The sequence below is a fragment of the Aptenodytes patagonicus genome, chromosome 7, assembly GCF_965638725.1.
Source record: "Aptenodytes patagonicus chromosome 7, bAptPat1.pri.cur, whole genome shotgun sequence".
Lineage (NCBI taxonomy): Eukaryota > Metazoa > Chordata > Aves > Sphenisciformes > Spheniscidae > Aptenodytes > Aptenodytes patagonicus.
Window position 1 is genome coordinate 13,599,251 of NC_134955.1, and position 24,760 is coordinate 13,624,010.

Genomic DNA, 24,760 nt, shown 5'->3' on the forward strand with positions numbered 1-24,760 from the left:
CCTAGAAAATGGAGGGGATTTGCTGGCAAGCTTGAGGGTAGTTCCTGGGGAGCAGTGGGGAGGGTTCCTACAAAGTAGAGGTGGGATTTCTTAGTAAGCATATGGAAAACTTCCTGGAAAAAGTGAATGGAAAATTTCCTAGAAAGCAGAGGGAGGCCTACACAGCCAAGAGGCGTTTCTTAGAAAGCACATGAGAAATTCCTGGAAATCAGTAGGGGGAATGCATAGAAAGCAGACGGGGGAGTTATTAGAAAGCATTTGGGAAAGCAGGTGGGAAACTGGGAAGCTGCACAGGAATTTCCTAGGAAGCACAAGGTAAATTCCTGGAAAGTAGGGACAGAATTCCTAGAAAGCAGAGGGGGATTTCCTAGAAAGCACATGGGGGAAACACCTGCAGAGCAATGGGGAGATTTCCTGAAAAGGACAGTGGGAATGCCTATATGTGGGGAGGGTATTCTTGGAAAGCACAGGAGGAATCCTAAAAAGTAGAAGGTAGAAAAAGGAGGAGAGCAGGGTGGGGTGTGTGTGGAGAACACCTGCAAAGGTAGAAAGCACCCAGAGAATTCCTAGAAAGCCAAAGGGAGATTCTAGAAAGCACATAGGAAATTCCTAGAAAGCCGGGGTGTGAATTCCCAGAAAGCACATGAACACGTCCTATAAAATAAAGGGGCAATTCCCAAAAATCGTGTGCAAAATTATGGACACGTGGAAAATTTCCTAGAAAGCGGAAGGTTAATGCCTAGCAAGCAGAAGGATAGTCCTGGAAAGTAGTGGAGTGCATTCCTAGAAAGAACAAGGTAAATTCCTACAAAGCACATTTTGCGGTGGGGATGGGCACTCCTAGAAAGCAGAAGGGGAATTTCCCAGAAAGCATGTGGGAATTTCATGGAAAGTAAAGAGAGGAATTCCTAGATAACAATTATGGAATTCCAGGCAATCACAAGTGGTGGGGTGAGATCATTGAGATGGGTGAGGTGACTGAGACAGGTTGGGTGGTGGAGTCAGGGGTTCCACCTAACCCTGGCAGGGGTCTGCATACCAGTGGCAAAGTCACAGAGTGTTTGCTGTGGGTCCTGAATTGTGGTCAACATGCTCTGTGTACAGGCATTTGCACAGCAAATTTCTGAACTTTAATCTTACCACAAATTAAAATTTGTAAGTATTTTGTTTCTGAAGTCATATTTGTACTCATTGCTGTTCTAAGTCAAAACTATGCTAGCAATTTCTTTGCGCACTGACCACACTGTTCTTAATATTTCAAAATTGCACCTTACCTGCTACTCCTCTGGGATCGTGGTTAGTATGGTGATAGCTCATGGTACTTCGCAAAGTGAAGTAGAAAACTCATACTGAACTCTACACGTTGCTGGGCCTAAAACTTATGGTAAGCATGCATGAAGACTGAAACATAGTCAGTAGAAAAATATGTAAATATTTTTGTTGAAAAATCAGACTGGTTCTCTGCTATTAAAAACATCTTTTAAACGTTTGATTGCAAAGTTTAGTTTACTTTAAATTCATGGATAATAAATATATTATGTTAAAACTTTTTTAAAGCGGCAGTTGCTTTTTTATGATTATCTGTTTCTTTATTAAATCTATTCTTTTGGAAGATAACTAGGACAAGGCAGCTTTGGGGTGGTAACTGAAGTAAAACACAGGACTACAGGCAAAAACTGGGCCATCAAAAAAGTTAACGGGAAAAAGGTAAATATTATGTAGATAGGTGATTTTCTTTCAAGTATTCTTAGCTTTCTTATGATCCGATGATTTTTTTCTTTGTTTTTTCCCCAATCTCTGTTTGAGCACCAAGATGTCATATTAGATCCAGAATTTCTCTTTTCACCTATGTAGATGTTTATTCTCATTTTTCAGGTATTATTTTGTGTCCTAGTCATTGCCCCTATAGCAGAAACTAGAAGCAGCATGAGTTTTCAAAACACTCAAACTCTGTCGTCTAACCATGTAAGTTAGGGTTCTTGTTCCTTCATGAAAGAATAATTGAAAAGATGTTTGCATATTAGATTCCAAACTATCCAAATCTGATCAAAGAATATATGCAATTGAAAGGTGTTTCTTTTTTAAGTATTTATTTTAATTTTTAAAAATTAAAAAAGGTATAAATTAGGAACAGAAAGTGTTACATTCACAAGTCAGTACGAATATAGCCGTCAACTTTATGCCTAAAGTTTTGTGGCTGCATGACGAATCCTGAAACTCGCAATTTACCAGGTGAAAATTCAGATACATTACTTTGTTCCTCTTGATATTCTAAACTTTTCAAGCTGTTAAATTGGCAATAATAAATTCTTTTAAATTTTGTTTTATTTAACAAGTTAGAAAACTACTGTACTTTGTTCATTGTTAGCACATGGCAGCTGTGGCAATACTGGGTATGATTACGTTTAAATGGGATACCCTCATGTAGGGTAGATTGAATTGTTTCATCTCATTGATACCACACTATAATCCATCACGTTATTGGTGGGTACTGGGATGCTTGGTGCTCTGTAAAATAATTTTCTGCTCATTTGGTCTTGTTCATATATTTGTGAGATCACGGATATTAGCTCCACTGAGCTTGCCAGCTTCCAATGTGAATAATTGTGTTTTGTTTAACTCCATCGCTCCAACATCTTTATTTTGTGTTCATTTTAGATGCTTATTAAACATCACCTATTTAAGTAAAGCCTTTTTTATTTTTGTTTCGTAGGTACATGGTGTGTTTGGATAGTGTGAAAATGGTTGCATACAATCACAACCACTTTCACACTACTCAAACTTGAAAGCTTAAATGACATTTCATGGAATTGTGTATTTAAAACTGTAAGATGTTATGGGCCAAATTTATTAGATCAATGGAAACAATCCTGCAATACGCTAGGATTTACTTCGTAGTCATATTTCTGAATGTAAGGCCTATTAATTTCTTTAATACGTCCTATAGCTTTTTTAAAAATAAGTTGCTGTTGTTGAAAAAAATAATATTGTTATGTTTGTAAAATCTGTTTCCCATCAATAACTAAGGGTGGAAGTTCTGCCATGAAGCTACTTGAGTGGGACGTGAGCATCTTAAAGAGAGTGAACTATGATCATATAATACACTTAGAAGAGACGTTTGAGACACCAAAGGTAAGATTTCATTAATTGCTGCAGTAGTGTCAGTAGACTGAAAAACAAACGAACAAAAGAACCATCTCTGTTCCACGGTAACTCATCATATATCTTATTTAACAATTTTGTAATTTGACACAAAACTTACAGCTTTTGACCAAAACATTGCGGAAATATTTATATTTTATTTTCCTCTAAATTTCTGTTAAGCCACTGTTGCCAGAAATATAAACTAGCAGTTCAACAGAGGACAAAAATAGTTTATGTCAAGGGAAATACCTGACTAAGCCTGCTTTGTTTGCTGGTCTCTGATAGGCAGAGGCAATTACTACAGCCTAGGTTTTCATTTCTTCCTTCTTCCAATGCTCATATCTTTTTTTTTTTTCCCTATTCTATTCAGAACTATTGCAACAATAATTAAATACCGTCACCATGAAAATTACAGGGTTGTTTCTTCCCTCTGCTTGTTTGCTGTAGTGCTTTATAAGGAAAGTGGTCCTCTTGTGTGTCCATAGCATTTCTGACAAGGGGAAACATCAGCCAATAAGCAGTCTTTCAATTTTTTATAGATGTCTGTTGTTTCAGTAATCATTATAAAGTAAAAAAATGGTGGAAATCTTATTTTTGAGGTTAAATTACTACTATTCTGTCTTTAACTTACTGTATTACTTGTTGGAAAGGTGTTATTGCTGAGCTGAACAGAAAAGATCTTGGGACTCTATAATGACAGCACCATACTATAAATGTTGCAGTAACACATGTAAAATAATATTTGTTGTTAGCTGTAAGCATAAGGGTTTTTTTGGGGGTATTGAATTTGTCAGAAATCTCATTTGAGTAATGTATTATAGTTTTCATTCCTAGTTGCTGAAAAGTTGCATTTTATATTTTTTCAAATATTGGTACTTTCTTAGGCTTTCTGTAAAAGCCATTGATGATGCATTGAATGGAAGAGGCTTTAAGCTAAATCCGTACTTAGTCCTTGTTTTGAAATCATAGTGTTTTTATATATTTTTTTAATGTATGTGTTTTGAAAGCTTGATAGTTTGTTGTAGTAAGCACTGGCAATATTTACAGCAGGTCAATTGTCTTTTGTCTTCTGTTCATAAAATACTAAGTGCATTGGGGTTCTAGGTCATCACTGCAGCTGGGGCACTGCTATTATTTATATATATTGTTATTACATTAAAAGAAACTGAACTCAGAAATAACAAAATCATTACATTCTCTCTTTATTAATATTAGCAGATGTATCTTGTAATGGACCTGTGTTAGGATGGAGAACTTAAAAAAAATTTCCTTGTCGTAAAGGACATTTTACAGAAAATGAGCCAAGGCACATCATTCAGAGTCTTGCTTCAGTAATAGCGTATGTTCACAAAAATGGTAATTAAGTTCCTCTGTCTCTCCCATGTGTTCATTGATTTCGAGTGTTCATACATTTAACAACAGTTACTGATTGCTACTCTTATCTATTATTTATTTCATAGTATATAGTCCGGTAAAGAAAAAGTAAAATATACTACATGAATGCTTTTTTAGAACTTTATTTTTCTTACAGGTGCAATAACTGCTACCATTTTTCTTTTATTTCTCTTTCCATACCAGCTATGGATAATAACATGTATTATTATTTCCTAACTTGCAACTGCTTTGCATTATAACATTAACTTAGTTTAGTTGTTAAGTGTCTAGTCTATTACAGGAGGTAAAAAAGCAGAAATGGATTATTTCTGATACTTCTTAACAGTATGTGTTGCATTTAGGATTCAGTAAACACCAGCACTATCATCCACCGCACAGAAGCATTACAATTCTGCACAGTCCACAACAGAGTTAACCTATCCAGCCAAAATTTTAGAATTGGTAGATAGTGTAGTATTGTGAATAATTCTGGAGTTTTTTACACAGAAATCATTAATCTCTCTGTTACAGCATGCTACTTCTAGGAATCCTTCATTTACCTTTTTTTTCCATAGAGATATACAGGGTTATGGAACGGTGCCTTGTTCAGAGCCTTGTTTCTTCTGTGTACTCATTGGAAGGGCAAAAACATCTACTGGTTTTGGATATGAAAATGAACTGCATGTGTGAAACTGTGCAAATCTGATAATTATACAATATAAACCCTACCTTTTTGTTAGATGATGTCAGGTGATCTGATTTTAAAGACTGAACCAATATGAACTTTTTCCCTTGTTACAGGGTTGTTGGGAGGAATGAGACTTGAAAATTTGAAATACTTATATGACTCCCTGGATGAAATGGGAAAGATGCTTTTGGTTAGGCTTCCAGTAGTGCAGAGTAAAATGCACTGGAATTGCTCAAAGAAATCAATCAATTGAAAGAGTTTAAAACATTTCTGTCAGAATATCTTCACTGCAACTGATAATATTTTATTTCTTGCTCTCTCTTGGCAGATATTGTTCACAGAGATGTAAAACTGGAAAACATTTTAGCTAAAAGCAGCGACATCGATGAAGCAAATGAAATTAAATTAAACATAAAGGTAAGATGACAATTGTAGCAGTTCTGTTTCAAGAACTGGTTTTAATATCCAGGTATTACTGTAAGACCTGACTTTGATACCTATTAACAGCTTTTGAAATGAGCTACTAAATGGTGTTATTAGGGAAAAAAATTCATTTTGGAAGCTAAGTGCCACTGCTGAAAAAGTGGTGGGTTTTTTTTTTTTTTTTTTTTTTAAATGATAAGTATATTTCTAGGTCAATTAAAATAAAAAAAATCCTTAAAGTAACCATACCTTGTTCACTTAGATCTACATTAGCATAGTCCCAAGCCATTAGTTACAAGAAGCCAGCAGGTGCTGTGAGATGTAATTAATTTTTAAAGTAGGAATATTGTCAATTTAATGTAAATCTGTTAGTAATTTAGAAAAAAAGCCTATTTAGACTGCCCTTGATTGAAATACAAATATCAAAAGAATCCTATAATAGATTAATAAAGATTTACTACCTAAAGACAATGTGCCATATGCTTACATCTTCTTTTTATTGAAAAAAATAGTCTTTGATGCTTAATAAATCATATGCTAATTATCCATTGTTGCTTTGCTGTTTTAGTAGTAGTTACTGTGAAAATTTAGGCATCTTCTAAAATTAGCTTGTAGAACTGAATTATTGGATCATGAATGTACGATCTTGGGTAAAGTCCATGTTGAGAAGCGTTTCAGACACTGAAGAGTGCGGACAACTCGGTAACTCATGGTGGGAGAAGTCCAGGGTGCAGAACTCTGTTTGCTATGTTTCTTAGAGCCTATGTATTTTTATATAATATTATAGTCATTTTAAGAAGCATAATTTTGGATTTCCCTATATCCTTCAGATTGGGGCAGTTTGTACCTTTCTTCCTGCAAATGCCAGAGGTAGGCGAGACATTGATGTAAATCTTCTGGTTTGTCAACCGGCTTTCCATTCTTGTCAGTTCACCACTTCCATCAGTGGAAACCATAACGGCCAGCTATTCTGGTTTCATGGCCTTGCTTTATATATCCATTTGGAACAGCTATTATCACACTCTGTCACCTCTCCTTCAAGGTGCAAGCATCTTTCCTGGCCTCTGTCCTGCGAATGAGCACATATCTTTCCCCATTTTCCTTGTTCTCCTGATTTTAGAGGAGAATAACTCCTGAATGACTTTAATGGAAGAACTGGAAAACAAGGAAGCACACCCCAAAGCTGGTATGGCTAGTAGGAATAAAACCAGCTACAGGAAAGGGGAGGTCCATCACACAGCGTGAAAAGAGATAAACAGCTAAGAACAACATTTATCTGCTTCAGAGTTTTCAGGCTTGAGGCAGCTGATGTTAAACATGAAGCTAAGGTTTGCACCCTCCTGTTTTTGGCTGTGAGAAATAGTATCCCTGAATCTTTATGACTTTATGGTTTGGGGCAGGACATGCAGGGAGAATTATGGGAGAAATCTAGACACAGATTCCTCCTGGTGAAAGAACAGAGATTCTTCCATATGATACACTAACACATGGCACAAGTGCATACTGGCATGGGATTTAGATGAAATTTTGTTTATAAGTATAGATAGACCTTCAGTTTCAAGTCACTTGTAGGTATCAGGACATTCCTTCCCAAACTCAGAGATACTGACAACTTCAGGTATATGTATTGTCTCACAGACTTTGAGATAAAAAGTGCAAAAATATACTGAAGAAATTAGCTTCTCCATGTAAATATTACACCTGAATAAGGTTTTACTATCAGGATAAAACCCCATCTATTAAAAAAAATAAAACCAGCATTTCTTTGCACCCTTTGAAATGCTTTCCCACATGAGGGATGAAGTCAAAGCCCAAGGGATGGGTGCTAAACACTTCCAGTTTTTGCAGCAAAAAAGACAGCGTTTAAGTCATTTTTTATAAGGAAAGGTGACTCTCCAAAAGGAAACAATAGGGTTTCCATTTTGCTGTTTGTGTGTATGTAGAGTATTATACCTGTATGGAAGATGTTGTGAGTGATTTCCCCCCCCCCCCCCATTTGAATATCAGAGCTCCTCGTGGTTTTGTCACATGGGAAAGGAAAAGGAAGAAGGAAGTGAGTTTAGGTAATAACAGCCTATTCTAGGACACCCAAGATACCTGCAAGGAGGTACTAGAGAATAGGAGGTGCTACCCTCCACCCCTCCCACTCCCCCACAATTTGTTTTCCCCATTAACAAAGAAGGTACAGTGGCTGAACTGTAATATCCTGGAATGCCAAAATACTAAATTTATGACCAAACCACTTATTTCATCAGGGTGTACAGCATGACTCTAATATTTTAAGTCAACTTTTTTTCACTTCCAGGGCTTTGATATAGTGCTGATTATGGCATGACAATTATTTGAAAGACACAGACTTTTAGTTTTGTCTCCTTACAGGTAACTTTTAGAGGCAACCATAATTTGGCCCCATTTCATTTCACTTTCATTTCACTAATATCTCAAATACACAGTGCTTAAAGTGGTGAGGAGGCAGAATGCAATAATCTTAATAATCTTATTCCTTCATAGTGGGTTAACTAACGTAAACTTGGGAAAGTAGTTTTCACTCATAGACACCACTAAAACGAAAAGGAGCAGCTGAAGTTGTTTTTTTGTGTGTGTTTTCTTTTTTTACCCCCCCCCCCCCAAAAAAAAAAACCCCAAACAACAAACCAAACCCAAACCAAACCTAACCACAACCCCTAGCTTTGTAGTTAAAACTTTGCCCACTGTAAAGGGTTTTTTTGGAGGGTTGGGAGAGGGTGGACACACGAACCTCTGTTTCAGTGAATTCCAGGATTATAACTGGACAAGAGAGAAATTTCTAAATGTGGGTATGATCTCTCTCTTTCTTAATTTGCTCACTCTACTTCTGTATAGAATAAAATTCATTTGGTTCAACTTAAACCAAATCAAAGTTAAGTTTTGGTTTTAGTTAAGATTTTCTAGCCATCACCTTTTGGTTGAATGTTGGAGCTGGTGGTGTACTCTGATGTCTGGTTCAGACCAGCAAAACAACAAATAGAAAACTGCCTCCAGGAAGTGAAATTTTCAGTTTGCATCCTCTTTTCTTAAAGACCAGCTTGAGAGGCAGTGGAATCTGTATCAGTCTAATGGACGAGAACAAATGCATTTGTGCAATATAATATGAGGTGCAAATTTCAGTGGGCCAAAGCTGCTGACCCACTGACCGGTTGGCCCTGAAAGGCTGCCCTGAAGGCAGAGGGGGAAGGTCTGCTGCATAGTTGGGTTTGGAGCCATGCCAAGGATCATCTCTTTCTGGTGGAGACAAGGGAGGCACATTTCCAGCCATTTGTCTTTCCTGCTGCTACATGTCCCAACAGCTGTGAGGAGGAACGGACCCACAGAGAGCATGCTGTAGCCAACAGTTGAGGAGTTGTCCATGTTCATGTGACAGTTTAGGTTTTCATTTAGGTTCTTAACAAGCAGCACTCCGATTTATCAGCAACTTGGTTTTATTTATCTTGACCTCCTAACTTCGGTCTCTGTCCCTCCTTGCCCACAGCAATGTAGCGTCTCCACCATCAGTCTGCTCTAGTTGGGCTTTCCAGCCTGCTTTATTCCCAGAGAAGGTAAAGCGGTCAGCAGGGATTTGGCCTGTGTCCTTGGAGGATACTTAGTTTAATGTGAGCTTGAATGTCAAGGAAAAAACTGTTACATTAAAAAACCACTTAGATAGTGGAACAAATTGCCCAGCAAAGTAATTACAGGACAAACATTAGTGGTGTTCGGCACAAACTTGCTTATCTGTATGGAAGAATAGGGGAGGAAAAGACTGAAGATCATTAGATGGAAGTCTCATTTTTAATGTTTTTTTCTCCGACTTCAGCATTTTGACTACAAACCGTAACTTCTGCACTTGACAAAGCATGAAAAAAGTCCATCTTTATTGCTAGCGTTAATACCGTATTTTTTCCTACTAGGTGGCTGACCGGTTTAGCTGTACAACAGACTGGTGGCGGTGAAAGCATGTTTCAGTCTACCTGTGGGACCCCTGTACACATGGGTAAGTTCAGTGCTTCATTCTTTTTAAGAGCTACAACTTGCTAGATTCCTTCCAGGTCACAAAGAGTCATATGATCTCTAAGCCCCTTCTTTTTCTTCTTTTTTTTTCTCACAGGAATTGTCGTACTAGCTTAAACTGCCTATATTTCTAATCTCATACAATTATCTCTGAGACCCAAAGCATCAGCTTCACAGAAAGGTGGAGCTATAACTGATAACAACCTTTTAGTGGGTCTCATCAGATCTTATGCAGCTGCTGTGGGATAAATTGTCCATCATTATAAGAATTTACATTTCATATGCCTTTTGCATTATATGAATGTGAATGTTCATAGTATCTGTTTCTGATTTGTCCATTTTACTAAGTTATAGCTTCTACGTAGCAGCAAATTCCACAGATTAACACTGTGCTTGTTCGCAGTATGGTGCAACTGTTGGATCCTTGGCTTACACTGTCTCTCTCTCTTTCTCTCCCTGTGGTCTGTCAGAGATCAGGCTTTCTCCTGAGGATCTGGAGGGGACAGGTTGTGACAGGTATCAATAGGTATCAGGACGAGGCAGCTGGCAAAATCCTGATACTTGCTGGTGTTTTAAACATGCTTACTACTTGTTATACTTGTTATGCTACTACATATATATATGAAAAAAATAGTGAATTTATGTGGCTTGTCCATATGCACTCCACTCTACGTGCCTTTCTGTTTCTTTTGGCTAGTGGTGTCTAGTAGGAGTGACCCCTTATTGTCTTTATTCATCTGAGATGTCAACACTTATTGTTAAAGGTATGTAGACTGGCTGCGAGATCTGCAAGGGTCAGCTCTCTCAATTCTTTCTCTGCTGACGGTAGCCAGGTTCCACAGAGGCCTTGCACCTCTAGCCTCTACCTCCAGCCAGGAAGTGCACATCTTCTGAGCTTCCAAGGTTTTTCTGAAGGGAATGATAGAACCATCCTTGACCCAATAGCTGCATAGTTTTTTCTCCCCTTCCCCTAACTTCTTGAAATAGGCCTGGGTTCGTTTGGCAGAGTCATCTTTCACTGTTGGCTTCAGACAGAGCGATATGCAGGTTTCATTTCAAGTTTGTGTATTCTGAATTTCAATTATGATTCATTTTCTTTTTGAGTTCTACTCTAAGGAAAGGAAGCTAAGGTACATGCCTTGCAAGCTCAGATTTTGTCCTACAGAAAAATGTCATCTCTTCAGCTATTTGTAGCTTTTGTTGAAAGGATATGGAATCACCATTTTAATTTGGATGCTACCTCTATCAAACAACATCAGGGATGACCTAAGATCTCTTGAAAATAATTGTATTTCATTGTGCTGTTATTCAGTCAGCCTTCATAGGTCTTTTGAGGCATATATTTCTGGTAGGTAAGCAGAACAGCTGCATAGGTTCTTTACATCCCCTTTTCAGGGACAGGTGATGAGTAGTGCTTTTTTGGTAAGGTTTCTTTTAATAGGCATGGGCTTTATTGTCTGCCTCTACTGGTTCAGCAAACTGGAGTGGAGGTAAATGGGGCTCTGAAGAAATCAAACAATGATTTATTTTAAATCAGCTCTGGTGTATGTTTGCCTACACATGTTCCTTCTTCCTATTCTGGAAGTTCAAAACCTCTGAAATTCTTCATTGGTTAAGAACTTGAATGGTATTTAAGGTTGTGTCATCCTTTAAGCCCACCTTGGAAGGTTCATGGATACTTAAAGTCTAGACAAAGTTGACAGGAGGCATTACTGACCAAAGAATCTGAAATCAAGTGCGTGTGGTTTTTGCAAATGTGCCATTGGTGGCCAGAGGTAATCAGAGATTCAAAGAGCCGGTTTTAATGCAAGGTAACTAATTCTTTTCAAACTGCCTTCTGCATAAGAGAGACAGAAGAACTCCATACTTCTCAAGTACTCATGGGAAAAGAGGTACAACTGTTGCACACCAGCTGAGGATTGCTGCCAGTCACCGCTTGGGCCAGATGATTGAGGGGATGTTCTCACTCCACTCACTATCCAGTCCCTAAAGGAGACAAGCAAGCAGGTCCCTACAGTGAGGACAAACAGCTATTCCAGCTGGTTGTACCTCTTCAGAGTGCAAGCAGTGACATGCTGTGTCATGCAGGGAGTAACTTTATAATCAATACCTACAGGCTGCATGAAATTAACTCTATGTCTACCACAGCAAAGGAAGGTAGCAGTTAGGGAAGATTTTGATCAGATCTTAGATGTTGCTGTAGAGGAGTCCGGGTTCTTGTCTGATGATATTACTTGATGATGCTGTGTTGTTCATTGTCAGGCACTTCTTTTGTGCTGTTTTTTTCTCTCTGCTCCCCTAGCCCATCAGGTATTCATTACAATATCTTAGATGATATGCAGAACTAATTTCTTCTTATTTTCTCATGAGCTTTATCATGCCCTCCATGCAGACAACACTCACTTTGCATTTCCATTCTACATGATGTTGTCTCCAAACTGTCTCAGTCTACCTTGTATTATTGCTAAGTTAAGTTCAGTGCAAGTAACATATTTCGTTGTTACAAGGTCAGCTTTTTCTGGTGCTGGGTGTTTTTGAAGCCAACAGTGCTACCTGAATCACAGTACCTCCCTCTGGTTACGTAAAGATAATTTGTAACTTCTGATGTGCTGCAGAAACTTTTAGGAACCTCTAGCTAAATAATGGGATTAAATTCTACACCAGGTTTTTCTTAGAAAATTTCCATCCAAACAATGTGTCTATCCCAGTGTATGACACTGATTATTATTTGATGTTGAAATGGAAGTTGAAAAAAACCACAAAAGCAGGTAATTATGACGTAGCCTGTCCAAAGGGCATGCTTTTCAGGGTTTTTTCTTTTTAGGCAATGAATGCTTTGCATTCCATAATATAAAGATTTGTACCCCTTTCTGATTTATACCACATGCTTCACTTCATTATCCAATATAGCATTCATTTTTTAATTCTATGAAGTTCTTTTCCTCAATGGTATATACCAGCAATGCATTTCACAGCTTGCTTATAACAGACTGAAGCAAAAAAGAAATCCTTTTTGGAGGAAGATAATTAGTCCTTCTGACATTTTGATTGATGAAATACTAGTAGTATTAAATACTTCTTTAAGTGAGGGGGTTGCATGGGATGAAATTACTTTCTGATTTACTAATCATGACAAAAACACAGTCTCAACACTGGAAGGGACCTCAAGTAATTTGATTTATTTCTCTGTCCAAAGAAAGAAGCAGCTATACTTAAGTCATTTCTGATGAATATTTGTGTAAAGTGTACTTAAGGACCTCCAGTAATGGAGACTCTGTAATCTTCCCTGGCACTCTATTCTGATGTTTCATTATCCCCCTAGAAATTTTTCCTCCTGTCTGCCCTGAACCTTCAGTTTGACAATCAGCTTAAACTTATGCCTACAGGCCATGATCTAATAACTTTTTTCATTATAAATTTTCAGTTAGCTCACCTGCAGCCACATAATTGCTAGAGCTGACCTAAGGGAGGTGGTGGGAGCCTATGCACAGGGCTAAAGAGAAGGCTGGAACAGTGCTTCATAATTTCAGACTATTATTTCTTGCCCTATCCATCATGGATATGAAGAACAGGTAGCCACCTTCCTATTTTCAGCAATCTGATATCACACTTCTCCCTTGGTCTCTTGTTATTTAGACTAAACAGGATGAATTTTCTCAGTCCTGTCCTGCGTTTCTGATCTTGCGATTGACTCGCCATACTCCATTTGGTACCTATTATGTTAAAATGGGAGTATCCAAAACTGAGCACAATATCTAGTTGAAGCCTCACCAGTGCTGGGCTGAGTGGAAGGATTGTTTTGTATGTACTGCAGACCTTAGGCTTGTGTATAAAACACAGGTGATGACCGTCTTTTTGTAATCTATTTAAGGACTCTGAAGTCCACATAAAAGAACAAGAGGCACATGCTGGGAATCAGGCCATTGGCCTGTTTTTCACCTGGCATATTTAAATAGGCTTCTAGCCCAGACAAAGGGTGGAGTGTTGGCCTTGGCCTCCTCAGAAAGGGCAGGTGTGCACAATGAGGTTTTGTACCAGAGTGGCTGTTTTATGCTAATCCTGCCTCGCAGAGGCGTTGTCTGGTAACACTGGAATGGTTACATTCAGCTTGTGATTCGCAACAGTCCTTGAGCTGCTGCCTGACCAGCTCTTCTCCTTGTGTTTGTGTTCTGAGCTTGTCTTTCAATATACTTACAGTCATTCCTGGCTTGATGTTGACTTAATAAGGTTTAATAAGCATGTTCTCTCTTGGATCATCCAGGTCATCAAAGATAATGGTATCACGCCGAGGACAGACACCTACAAAACATCCCTTGATGCAGCCTTCCACTTTGACAATGAACAAGTTACAACTACTTTCTGAGAAGCGTTTTTTATAAGCATGTGTGCATTGTTCCTGTGATATTTTAATGTAGACAGTATTATGAAAAAAGTTATGTGAGACAGTATCAAAAGCCTTACTAAAATAGAGATATGTGATATTTAGTGTTCCTCCTCTAACCCCGAAGCCTGTCAATCTGTGCTACAGTGAGATTTGTTCCTGACAGGTGCATAATGGCTGTTACTTACCTCTTTGTTTTCTTCTAGGTGCTTATTATTCCCAATATTTTCCTGGGAATTAAAATTAATGGGACACTTCTGTAATTCTTTGATGCCAGCTTTTCCACCCTCTTACGGAGAGATACCATGATTGACTTTTTCAGTTTTCACGTATTTTACCTGCCTTCCACTAATAGTTCTTGAACCACTAATAGATCTGAAAAGTCTTGTCAGTTTTTAAAATAGTCTAGAATGAATTTTATCGGTTACGGCTGATTTTAAAATTTCCAACTTAAGTACTTGCTAACCTTTTGCTTCTCTGTAAAAAACTGAGGTCTTGCCCCTTCATCATTGATATTGATGGTGCTATCCACTGCTTGCAGTTGACATTTTGGTTAAGATTGATGTAAGAAGACATTAAATACATATGCCTTCTGAGCATCATCTATCAGTTGCATTCTCGGTTGAATACAATACCAGCCTCTTTATTTATTGTCTTCCTACTACTCATATACTTATAGATTATTTCATTTTTAGTTATGTCCCTTGTTAGCTGCTTCTCATTTTTCCTTTCTGATTTTGCCCCTCTGTGCTTACATTTTCCTTTTGTTCTTATTTCCGTCTTTTGTATACTCCCTTCTTGTGTGTGAGACTTGTGGAAATTCACAATTTAACCAGACTGGTTTATTAATTAAAAAAAAAAAAATTATAAATGTAATAGCAATTTCCTGATTCAGTAATTTTATTTTCTGTAGGATATGTGTATAAGGATATAAACTTATATAAGTTTGTAAGTTTTCCCAGGATGTTAATAGCATGAATTACTGTTGTTTAAAATGTTCTCAAAACAATCAATTAAAAATGAGATGATACTGTAGGTTTTGGCCAGTTTGGCAATATTAATGGTAAGAATCTCCTTTAAAGTCTTGTTTTACCAGTTGTGATATTATCAAACCATTAAGTTAACCATTTTAAGTTCCTTGACATAATAATTAGATATCTGAAGCTTGGTACCTACCTAAAACATAAAAACCTGAGGTGACAGTTAAACAAGCTTTTTGATTTGGTGGGACAACACCAAATAAAATAGTCTCTGTCAATCTCCTCTTTTACTGCGTGAAGGTTTTTATCTTCTGTTCCTTACTGGGGCTAAGTACGTCATCTCCATTGATTCTGGAAGTGAGGACCATAGATTTTGCTGTGAACTCACGACCACATCTCCCATGATATAGTAGATAAAATATCACTAAGATGGCCCCAAAGCAGCATCCTTTTGACATGTGACTGAAATAATATAAAGTGATTAGTGAATAGATTATAATTTGTGAATTTTTAATCTAGGATATAAATAAATAGGTTTGAAAATTTTTATTTTAGAGTATTTTGGCATTGATTTTGTTCATCATACGATGTATTCAAGCTAATATGTGCAAACAGAGGCTCTTGTGTTTTGCAAAACCCCTGTGTTCTTATGCACTACACATATCTGGGAGAAAAAAAGAAGTTTGTATGGTGTCTTGCAGTACTTTAAGTCAGTGTGTTATGAATACTGCTTTAATAACTCATTGTGGGGAAAAAGAGTACTAAGTATAATCATACAGCTAATGTCACAATGTCACCACCCCCTTTACAGCTAAATGATAAAAGTGAGGACACATCAGCATGAATTGTTAAGGTCTGTACATTATTCATTTAAACATCTGCTGTTGGTTCCCCTTTACATATGGGAATAAATTATACCACATCAGCACATTCTTCATGCTTTGTGTTTAAGCATTTAAAAGTTTTTTTTTGTATTATTAATACTATTTTTTCTGCTTGGTTGGCAGCTCCTGAAGTTATCAGTGCCTATGACTACAGCCAACAGTGTGATATTTGGAGCACAGGTGTCATTATGTACATGCTGTAAGTAGCTTGTAAAAGTAATATAAAATGTACAGACCCATTTATAATACAAGTACTTACAATTTTGCACTGAAATAAAAAATAAACCTGTATGCTAAACCTTCACAAAAGACTGAACTCTTATAATTGCTTGTATGTAAACATTACAAATTTCTATGCAAAATAAAGTAAAAGATACAGTTCAGTGTTAAAAATTGAGTATTTGATTTATGAACCACTTTATAATCCTGAAATAACAGAATATTCAGAATATTGCAGTGAAACACAGTAAAAGTAAACTGAGAGTTTAGGCTTCTCTTTTTCATATGTTGGCTGGATCTATATATGAGAACTAAGTTATTGATTTACAGATTATTGGTCAAATCCTCAAATGGATTACACAAACTGTGCAATCAGGGTAAGGGCTTTCCTTCTCCACCTCTGCCTGTGGTAACTCTGTAACTGAGGTGTTCGAGGGCTGCCAGGTCTCCCTGTACAGGTTATCCGTGTCCCTTGAAAGTTTATTAGTCTGCTGTTATTAGAGGAAGAAATGAGGTTTTACATTTGCAAGAGTACACGCATATTTTTATTGAAGTCTTTCATCATTTATAACATTTTTCTTGGTTACAAAATAATAATTCCTCTCTGAAAAATCTTATCCTGCCTATACTAGCTAAAGAATATAAAAAGGTACCCCAGTAATTAAACATAAATTGTAGCAAAGTACATAAATTACCGTTCACATGATGCAACTAAAATGTCACATTGTATGCAGGGACTTTTTTTCTTTCATAATGTATTTGCATGTTTTTTTTCCCCCACTTTCAGGCTGTTTCTTCTCTCAGTTGCCCCCAGATGATGCTTTAATGCCAATGTTTTAGAACATTACCACTTGCCATTTCATTTGTTGTTAGTATTACTGTCCTGTGATTGTTTTACTTTTGTTGCATACAGCTGAGTTCTTTTATAACTTAAGACTTTGTGCATGAGCATGCAGACACAGGCACACAGTTTCATAACCTCCTCTTTTCTGGCTTTTCTTTGTTTGTTTTTTCTTTCCACTTTGTTTTGGTTCCTCAGTTTCTTTTCTATACAATTAGCTCACTTTTCTTCTGTGTCAGCATGATGAAGTGTTCGTAGCTTTATTGCCTTTATTATTATTCTTTTTTAATTTCTAAAATCCATGTGTACTTTTTATGCTGATACAGAATGAGTTTTATTGTTGTACTTCATGATATTAATGTTTGCATCACGGTAGTAGGATTTGCACAACGTAATACAATAGAATATATTATAAAATGGTTGGTAGAAATTGGATGGTTTGACTGGCTAATAAGAATCCAGAGCAGTGCCTGCAATCAGCACAATTCACAGCTCAGAACTTGTAAAATTCAGAGCAGTGAACTGTGTTGATTGCAGCCAGAGCTTAGAACTTCTGACCTTCTTCCTTAATTAGCAATATAAATATTTTTTAAAATTAGCATTTTGTAATCACAACAGCATCAGAACAAAGTAACATTAATTCACCCCTTGTTGTGTTGACTGCACAAGAATGAAAATACCATGTATGAATTAATAGAATACAATTCACACTCCTTTTTATTGCTTAATTTGAAAATAGTAATACAAAAGCCATGAGATCACCTTCTGATTTTAATTCTGTTTTTGCAAATTACTTTTTTCCCCACCCTGAATAATAGCTTGTGCTCCTGGTGCTCCTTTAATGGGCTTAAAGATACTGTTAGAGCCATTATTGCTACCATCACAACTTTGACCCTTCTAGGCTACAGCTAATACCTCCCTGGTAATTTGCTAGTTGCCAGAGCTCTTTTTGCAGTGCAGATGGCATGCTCCATCTTGGTACCAAGGGTATTATTGCCACGACAGGCTCAGTCTCTACCTATATGGGGAGCATAAGCCCTGAGGTGACTCATGAACTCTGTTTTCATGAATCTTAATGCACAGGGTTGCCTCTGCATAATGGGGCAATGCCAGCGTGATGGATTTTTATATGTAATTTAAACTGAGGTGTACTTTATACTTTCTGTTTCGTTTCTATAGAAGCATACACAATAGTAACCAACAAAAAGAAAATCCATTAAAATACAGAAGTATGGCAGCACATTGAAAGAGTAGACTAGCAAGAGTCCTGCTGCCTGTCATACTCTGAGAGAACGGCCCATGTGCTGCTCTCTAACAGGTAAGGGTCAGGGGCTTCTTTTTCCTGTGCTATCTACGCTATTGGATTTCTTGCTCGTTCTTCCAAGTGTGCTCAGAGACTCTGGCCCCTGCAGTAGTTCTCAAAAACCTTTGTGCAACTAAAGATGTCTGGGATGCCTAATAAATTACTTCCTGCATTGCAGCAATAAGAAACCTATTAAGAAAATGTGGTAGTTTTTGCTCCTTTCTAAAGGCACAGAAAATTTCTTCACAGATTTTCAACGTTCCATGTGATATGTTTCACCTACTTAACTTGATTTCTTTAGCTGAAATTATCTGTTGTCTGTCGCTGCCTTAGTCTGGAGAGAATTTAGTCCTATCTGTGCGTAACAGAATAATGGGCATTGTCACCAGCCAATACTTACAGTATCGTGTCCTGAAATGAATGCATTCTTCCCATTTTCTGATCTTTAAATTGAGTTCCATGTGGATTTAAGTCCTGAGGGAGACTGGGAAGGAGAATTGGAGGATAAAAGAAAACAGCAATTTTTGTTGAAGACATTTTGAGGTTAAAAGTTTGGGACAAATGCACTAAAATATTAATTTTATGTTTTACCTTAAAATTAAAAATTAAAGCCGTGTGAGTGAAACTCCAGAATATTTTACTTAGATATAAAGTGACAGGCATCCTTCACTAGAATGTGACAATTACATTTTCAGTAGCTACTTCTGTGTTTTGGGAGTAGAACTAAAACCATAATTTGATGCAAATAATTTATTTGATGAAGTTAACTTCTTTTTTGTTTTAAATGGACACAAATAGGTGTATTAATTTCTTGAAAGTATTTGCTACGTAATTTTTGCTTGTCAGTTGTGCATGAATAGTATGATGTAAAATCTATAAGAAATTTAATCTGTCTATTAGTTTTGATTGAAAACGCAGATCACATGATACGGTTTTTCATTTGTTATGTGATTAGTAGAACACAGATCAATGTTTGCTTTCAAAGTGTATTCTCTAATAAACATTTATAGTTGATGTTTCTGGTTAATACTTCTGTTAGTTAACAGTAATAGTCATAGAAACCAAATACAAAGCAAGTTTAAACACTGGGTTTGATATTAACACAATTTTTTTAAGGAATGCATTTGTTTTCATTTCATATATCTTACCTTTCTTATTGTTACCACATCATTAAGAATACAACTGGCATAAAAGAAGCAGATGATACACAAAGAATAAATTGAATTTACAGACATTCAGATACTACATTTACTCAAAAATGTTACCCAAAATAACAAGAAATAGATACAGGGCAAGAACACAGCCAAGGTATATTTTTATGAACCTAGGTACTCTTAATATGTACACTTATGGGACTGTCTTAAAATTTTTCTGACATTTCTGATGTCTTTGCTTTTTTATTATCCTGTTTCTACTGATACCTTAGTTTAGATTAGGCCAAATAGGCAATGTTCACACTATGTAGCTAAAGGAGGTACAGCTTGATACCAGCACAAAAAATGAAAAATTAAAAATGTTTTGTTTTGTCATAGTATTTTCTGCTTTATGTTTTTGTTCTGAAAAATACATCTTTTGTAGCAGTAAAAGGATATTATATACTTCTATATTTTCCGATGACTCACACTTGCTTTGATTTACTGCTATTCAATGAAGAATAGCAATTTAGACTGAGAATTGAACAGATTTCATAGATTGTAAGAACTTGGAACATTTTGAGCAGCAGTATACTTGACTTTAGGGACACAAGCAACCACTATGTATGACTAACCTGACTTCTTATATAAAATAAGGCTGCAGAATAAGACATATCTAGTAACTCTTATACTGAGTCAGTGACCTGTGTTTGATCCAAAACCTGTTTTTTAGAAAGACAGCTGATTGGGATTTAAATGCCTAAATTGAGAGCGGTCTGTTTTGTCTTGTTGCTGTTGTTTCAGTTCTTGTGATTGTTATTAACTCAGTGGAGTTTTTGCTCACTAGTCTAAAAACAGTGGGACATGAATTAATGATGGTTCTTATTACTGAAATGTAGTGGTTGCTAGGTCAGAATTGTTGAATTGTGTAATTGAAAATATCACTTTGACATGAAATCAAAAGAAACGGTATAAAGTATAAAGTGCAATAAACAAAATTTCTGTGGTGGAAATACTGCACATGGTGGCAACGGGTTAGCTTTCAGTTAGCCAAGTGATTTGGATGAGTGAGTTACAGAATAGCAAAATACTGTATTTTCAGTTTTCGGTTTAATTTTTTCTAGCTTCTACCTTCAGTTGTTGTATCTTGTTAAACCTTTGCCTGCTACTTTAAAAATCCATATAATATCAATTATCTTTTCCTTATGTGGATACCAAGTGACCAAGATTAAATCACCTTTTAACCTCATAACCTTTTTCCTTTAAATCTCTCTGAGACACACATTTGTCAGAACTTGAGTCACTTTTGTAGAGTTCTTCTGAAGCTTTCCCAGTCCTGCGAACTTTTTGATTTCACAGTGATCCCATAATACATAGTTTTTGACTCACCAGTGAAAAATAGTAGGTATCTGTTCACTGACCCTAATTTTCTTACACCTTTTATAGCAAGCTTAGAAGAAAAGCTTTTTGAACTAATAAGAAAGGGAGACCTGTGCTTTAAAAATCTGGTCTGGGAAACAGTTAGTGTGGCTGGTAAGTACACAATGCTCTCACAAAATAAACGCTGACAGTATTGGAATGAATTCCACACAGGTAGTAGTTTTGACCTTTTTTTTGCTTTTAAGTAGTATGCATTTTCTGAAAAGCAAAATCGATGTTAAAAAATAAATTGACATAAATGATATCATGAACTAATTTCATATCATTGTAAGTAAAATATTCTCTGCTGAATTAAAGCACTCAGTTGAAAATGTGTCGAGTTGTTAGCAGAAATGAGATGTGTCAAGTAGTGGGTTTTTTTCCTAGCAAAACAAGTATTGAGACTACTTCTGAAAGTCGATCCTGCTCACCAAATCACAGCTAATGAATTACTTGATAACCAGTGGGTAACAGTGAGTTTTGAGGAGGTATCATTTCTTCACCTTGTGTTCTACCTCTTACTTATTTGGTACATAAAGATGCTGTATTGCCTCAGTGGAACTCAGTAGGGTGGAAAATTTAAAAAACCCACAACCTAAGCAACAGAACACTTGTAGGGACCTTATCCAAAGCTCCCAAATCCATTAACATGTTTTGCTTGTATCCCATGGGCTTCTGATAAGCCCGTTAACTAGGGGAAGCTTTACACTGTGTTCCTTACCCAAACCAACTTCACCTGATTTCCATATGTTTTGACATAATATGGAAGTATGAGTTCAAGTCAGGTTTAATTAATTCTCACAACATTCCTGTTATAATAAAAGGTTTGGTTTGGTTGTTGTTTGTTTTTTTTTTTTTTTAATTTAAAAACAGAAGATTGAACTACAGGGAAATCTGGCCATTCTGAAGGCAAGTGTATTGTAGTGCTGGAAAGGGAACCTGTGAGCTCCCAGCTTCCTGGCTGGGCTGCAGACCATGCCACGGTGAGAGTACTGAACTTTCAGCTGTCTGATGAAGCAGTTGCACTATTTTGTAGTTGAAGTTAAAGCAGAGGGAATGGATATATCTGTTACTTAAGGATAACACTGATGATAGCAAACCCTAATTTCTTCTGTAAGAAGATGGCTTCAATGCCATCTAGAAAGAGAAATGCCTGTGAATCATTGAAAAATATTCTGGTATGTGGGAGGATAAATAGCGCTCTCTATTCAAAATGGACCACTGGTTTTGCCTCACACCTTCACCTACAAAAGAACCATTCTGGACTAGCGTACATCTTTCTTCTTTCCTGCTGATTGAGTACAGCTGAACAAGAAGCTTTTTTCAAAGTTTCAGTGCATTCTTGTGTGGAGGAGAATAGCCACAAGCAAATGTGTAACTACAATGGCCTGAAAAATGAGACAATTTTCATCCAGTTCTGCCCTGCCATACTATGAGTACCATAGTGTCCTTGCTTCATGAAACTGAAGATATGGAAAACTACCATTCACGTGATTTTATGACTTTTCACCATGTATGTTCATGAAGTTTGAGACTAAATTCCATATAATAACATAATTGCACGCAACAAGACCTTCCTATAGTTCATAGTAAACCATTCCTTCTCTCCATACTATACAACATTTCAGGCACAAGTAGATTTTAATTTACAATGCTTTTCTTCATTTAAGAAGTAGGTAGCAGACTGGTTATCTTAACTATAAAATATCTACAAATGCAACCCCATATTAGTTGTCTTCCATTTGTACTTTCACAGTAAATGTGCAACACCTTTAAGCATTACTTTCAATGCAGAAATATATTTTAGATTTTTTCAAGTTTGAATGTTTCTAAAAGTTGAGAGATGGCCATCCTAGACTGCTGACAGAATTCCCTCCTGCCAGGGAGCCTGCTCTGAAGTCTGCTGTAATGAACAGCTTCTGCAGACATCATTCGGTCAGAAATAAATACAATCAGAAATGAGCTCTGGAAACACATGGAATCCATTTGTTCCTCCAGCTGATTTACTCCTAGCACAGTTTTAAGCTGCTTTCTTAAGGGAAAACTTTCTGGATGAGACAGTGCTTCAGACAGTGATCTTGCCTTCACGCTTTAACCTTTCCTGTATGTGACCAGCCAGTGTTTTCTAGTACAGTAGAACTGCAAGGAGGCATTTTTGTCTCTTAAATATCTCTACGTTAGCATGAGCTGACTTGCAGTGCCATTTGAAGGCTTGGGTTGCTGTGTCTCCAGTTATAAAGGAGACTTTGGCAGACATCTGCCTGTGAGCAGTAGCTCCAACATTAGATGCTTTGGATCTGCTGTGTGCGAGCACAGTGTGCAGCTGCTCTGCTCGCAGATGGTACTTGGTTGAACTTGCTCCATGGGCTCAGTACTGTGCATGTGCAGTGCCCAGTGTCCTGTTGTGGTTCTGCTGAATTTCTTGAAAATTCTTTTCAACCAGTATACCTGTTTTCTTGAATACTGATGGGCCTGTTTAGCATTTTTACTACTAAATACATCCCCAACTCTGTTCAGTACTGACACTTCCAATTTATTTATTTATTTAATAACATTTTTGTTTCATTAACATAAATTATTTATTTTGTATAAGGAGCTAAGAACACCAGAATGGTCATACAAGGTAATGTCAAAGGTCTTTCTCACATCATCACAGTTGTCTTCCATTTGTACTTTCACAGTAAATGTGCAACACCTTTAAGCATTACTTTCAATGCAGAAATATATTTTAAATTTTTTCAAGTTTGAATGTTTCTAGAAGTTGAGAGATGGCCATCCTAGACTGCTGACAGAATTCCCTCCTGCCAGGGAGCCCACTCTGAAGTCTGGCCAAGGATAGATGCTTAGAGGATAAGAACAGGAAAAGCATTCAGTACTGGAAAATTACACCAGTCTTCAGCCACTTGTTGCTCAGGGTTTCCTGAACCAAAAAAGAGTGGTGGTAATAAAGCTCAGTTGACTTTTTTCCCACTGATTTCTCCAAATATTTTTAAACTCATATAAAAATTTACTTGTGGCAAAGAATTCCTCAGCTTCAGTAGGCAGACTGTGAAGGTGAGTCCCCCTTGTTGTTCTGTACCTTCTACCTTCCATCTGCATGTTCCATTTGAAGCCCCCGGTTGTCTTATTTGCATTCTCCTATGCTGCTTATGGTTTTCATACGTATTACACATGAGGTTTGAAGTGGTAGTTAAATGTTTTTCCATTTCTAGGAAAAAACCTTAGGTTTTTAGAGGAGTATAAAGAGAAGAAACAGGGACTTCAAGTGATAAGTGACACTATGCAGAATTCTTTAACAAATGCTCATTAAGATGTCCTAATATGGCCTGGTTTTCAGAACTCCTGAGCACCTGTGGCTCCCATCTTACTTCAGAGGGAGTTGCAGATACTCAGTACCGTTGAAAATCAGGACACCAGTTTCTACTTCATGCTTGTGCCTCTACAGCCTTTGTGATTTTACAATAGCCAGATGGGGAACATGAAAGTGCATTATCATGTAGAGAATTCTGTGTGTAAAAAAAATTAACCCCTTGGTGCCATGTGACATGTGAGCTACTGCATAGGAGTAAATGCATTTGGCACCACAGTCTCCCACCAGGAAATCCCTACCATCTGTACCAAAAATTTATGAAGTCACAAGTCATTCTGTATGATTAAAACTGGCATTTCAAACATAGGTGCAACATTTTTATATTCCAGAACAATAATTTAACAATAAAAATTTTAGTTTAAAAGTTACCATGTACTTATAGCTAAACAAATGACCTCAAGCTCAATTCAAGTTGTTGGATACCTCTGGAGGTTTATGTGTTGTCAGTTTGAGACCATATATAGTTTTGGCCGGGGGCTATGCAAAGGGTTGATGATTAACTATTTATCAGAGGTACTAATTAATGCAATTCTGTTACTAGTTTTGATTATTCTGATCTTTATACCAGTTAAAAC

At 36.9% G+C, this 24,760-nt stretch overlaps 1 protein-coding gene across 1 annotated transcript in view; it reads left to right on the forward strand.

The window, feature by feature from the left end:
• Positions 1-1,602: 1,602 nt before the first annotated feature.
• Positions 1,603-24,760, forward strand: part of STK33 (serine/threonine kinase 33) — a gene marked incomplete at its 5' end in the record, with an annotated part of 32,673 nt that continues 9,515 nt past the window's right edge. Inside the window, 10 exon segments of the mRNA XM_076343507.1 lie at positions 1,603-1,707; positions 3,028-3,132; positions 4,360-4,401; positions 4,404-4,500; positions 5,535-5,634; positions 9,565-9,638; positions 16,024-16,096; positions 20,802-20,929; positions 21,203-21,288; positions 21,704-21,728. Coding sequence (XP_076199622.1) covers positions 1,603-1,707; positions 3,028-3,132; positions 4,360-4,401; positions 4,404-4,500; positions 5,535-5,634; positions 9,565-9,638; positions 16,024-16,096; positions 20,802-20,929; positions 21,203-21,288; positions 21,704-21,728 — 835 coding nt within the window.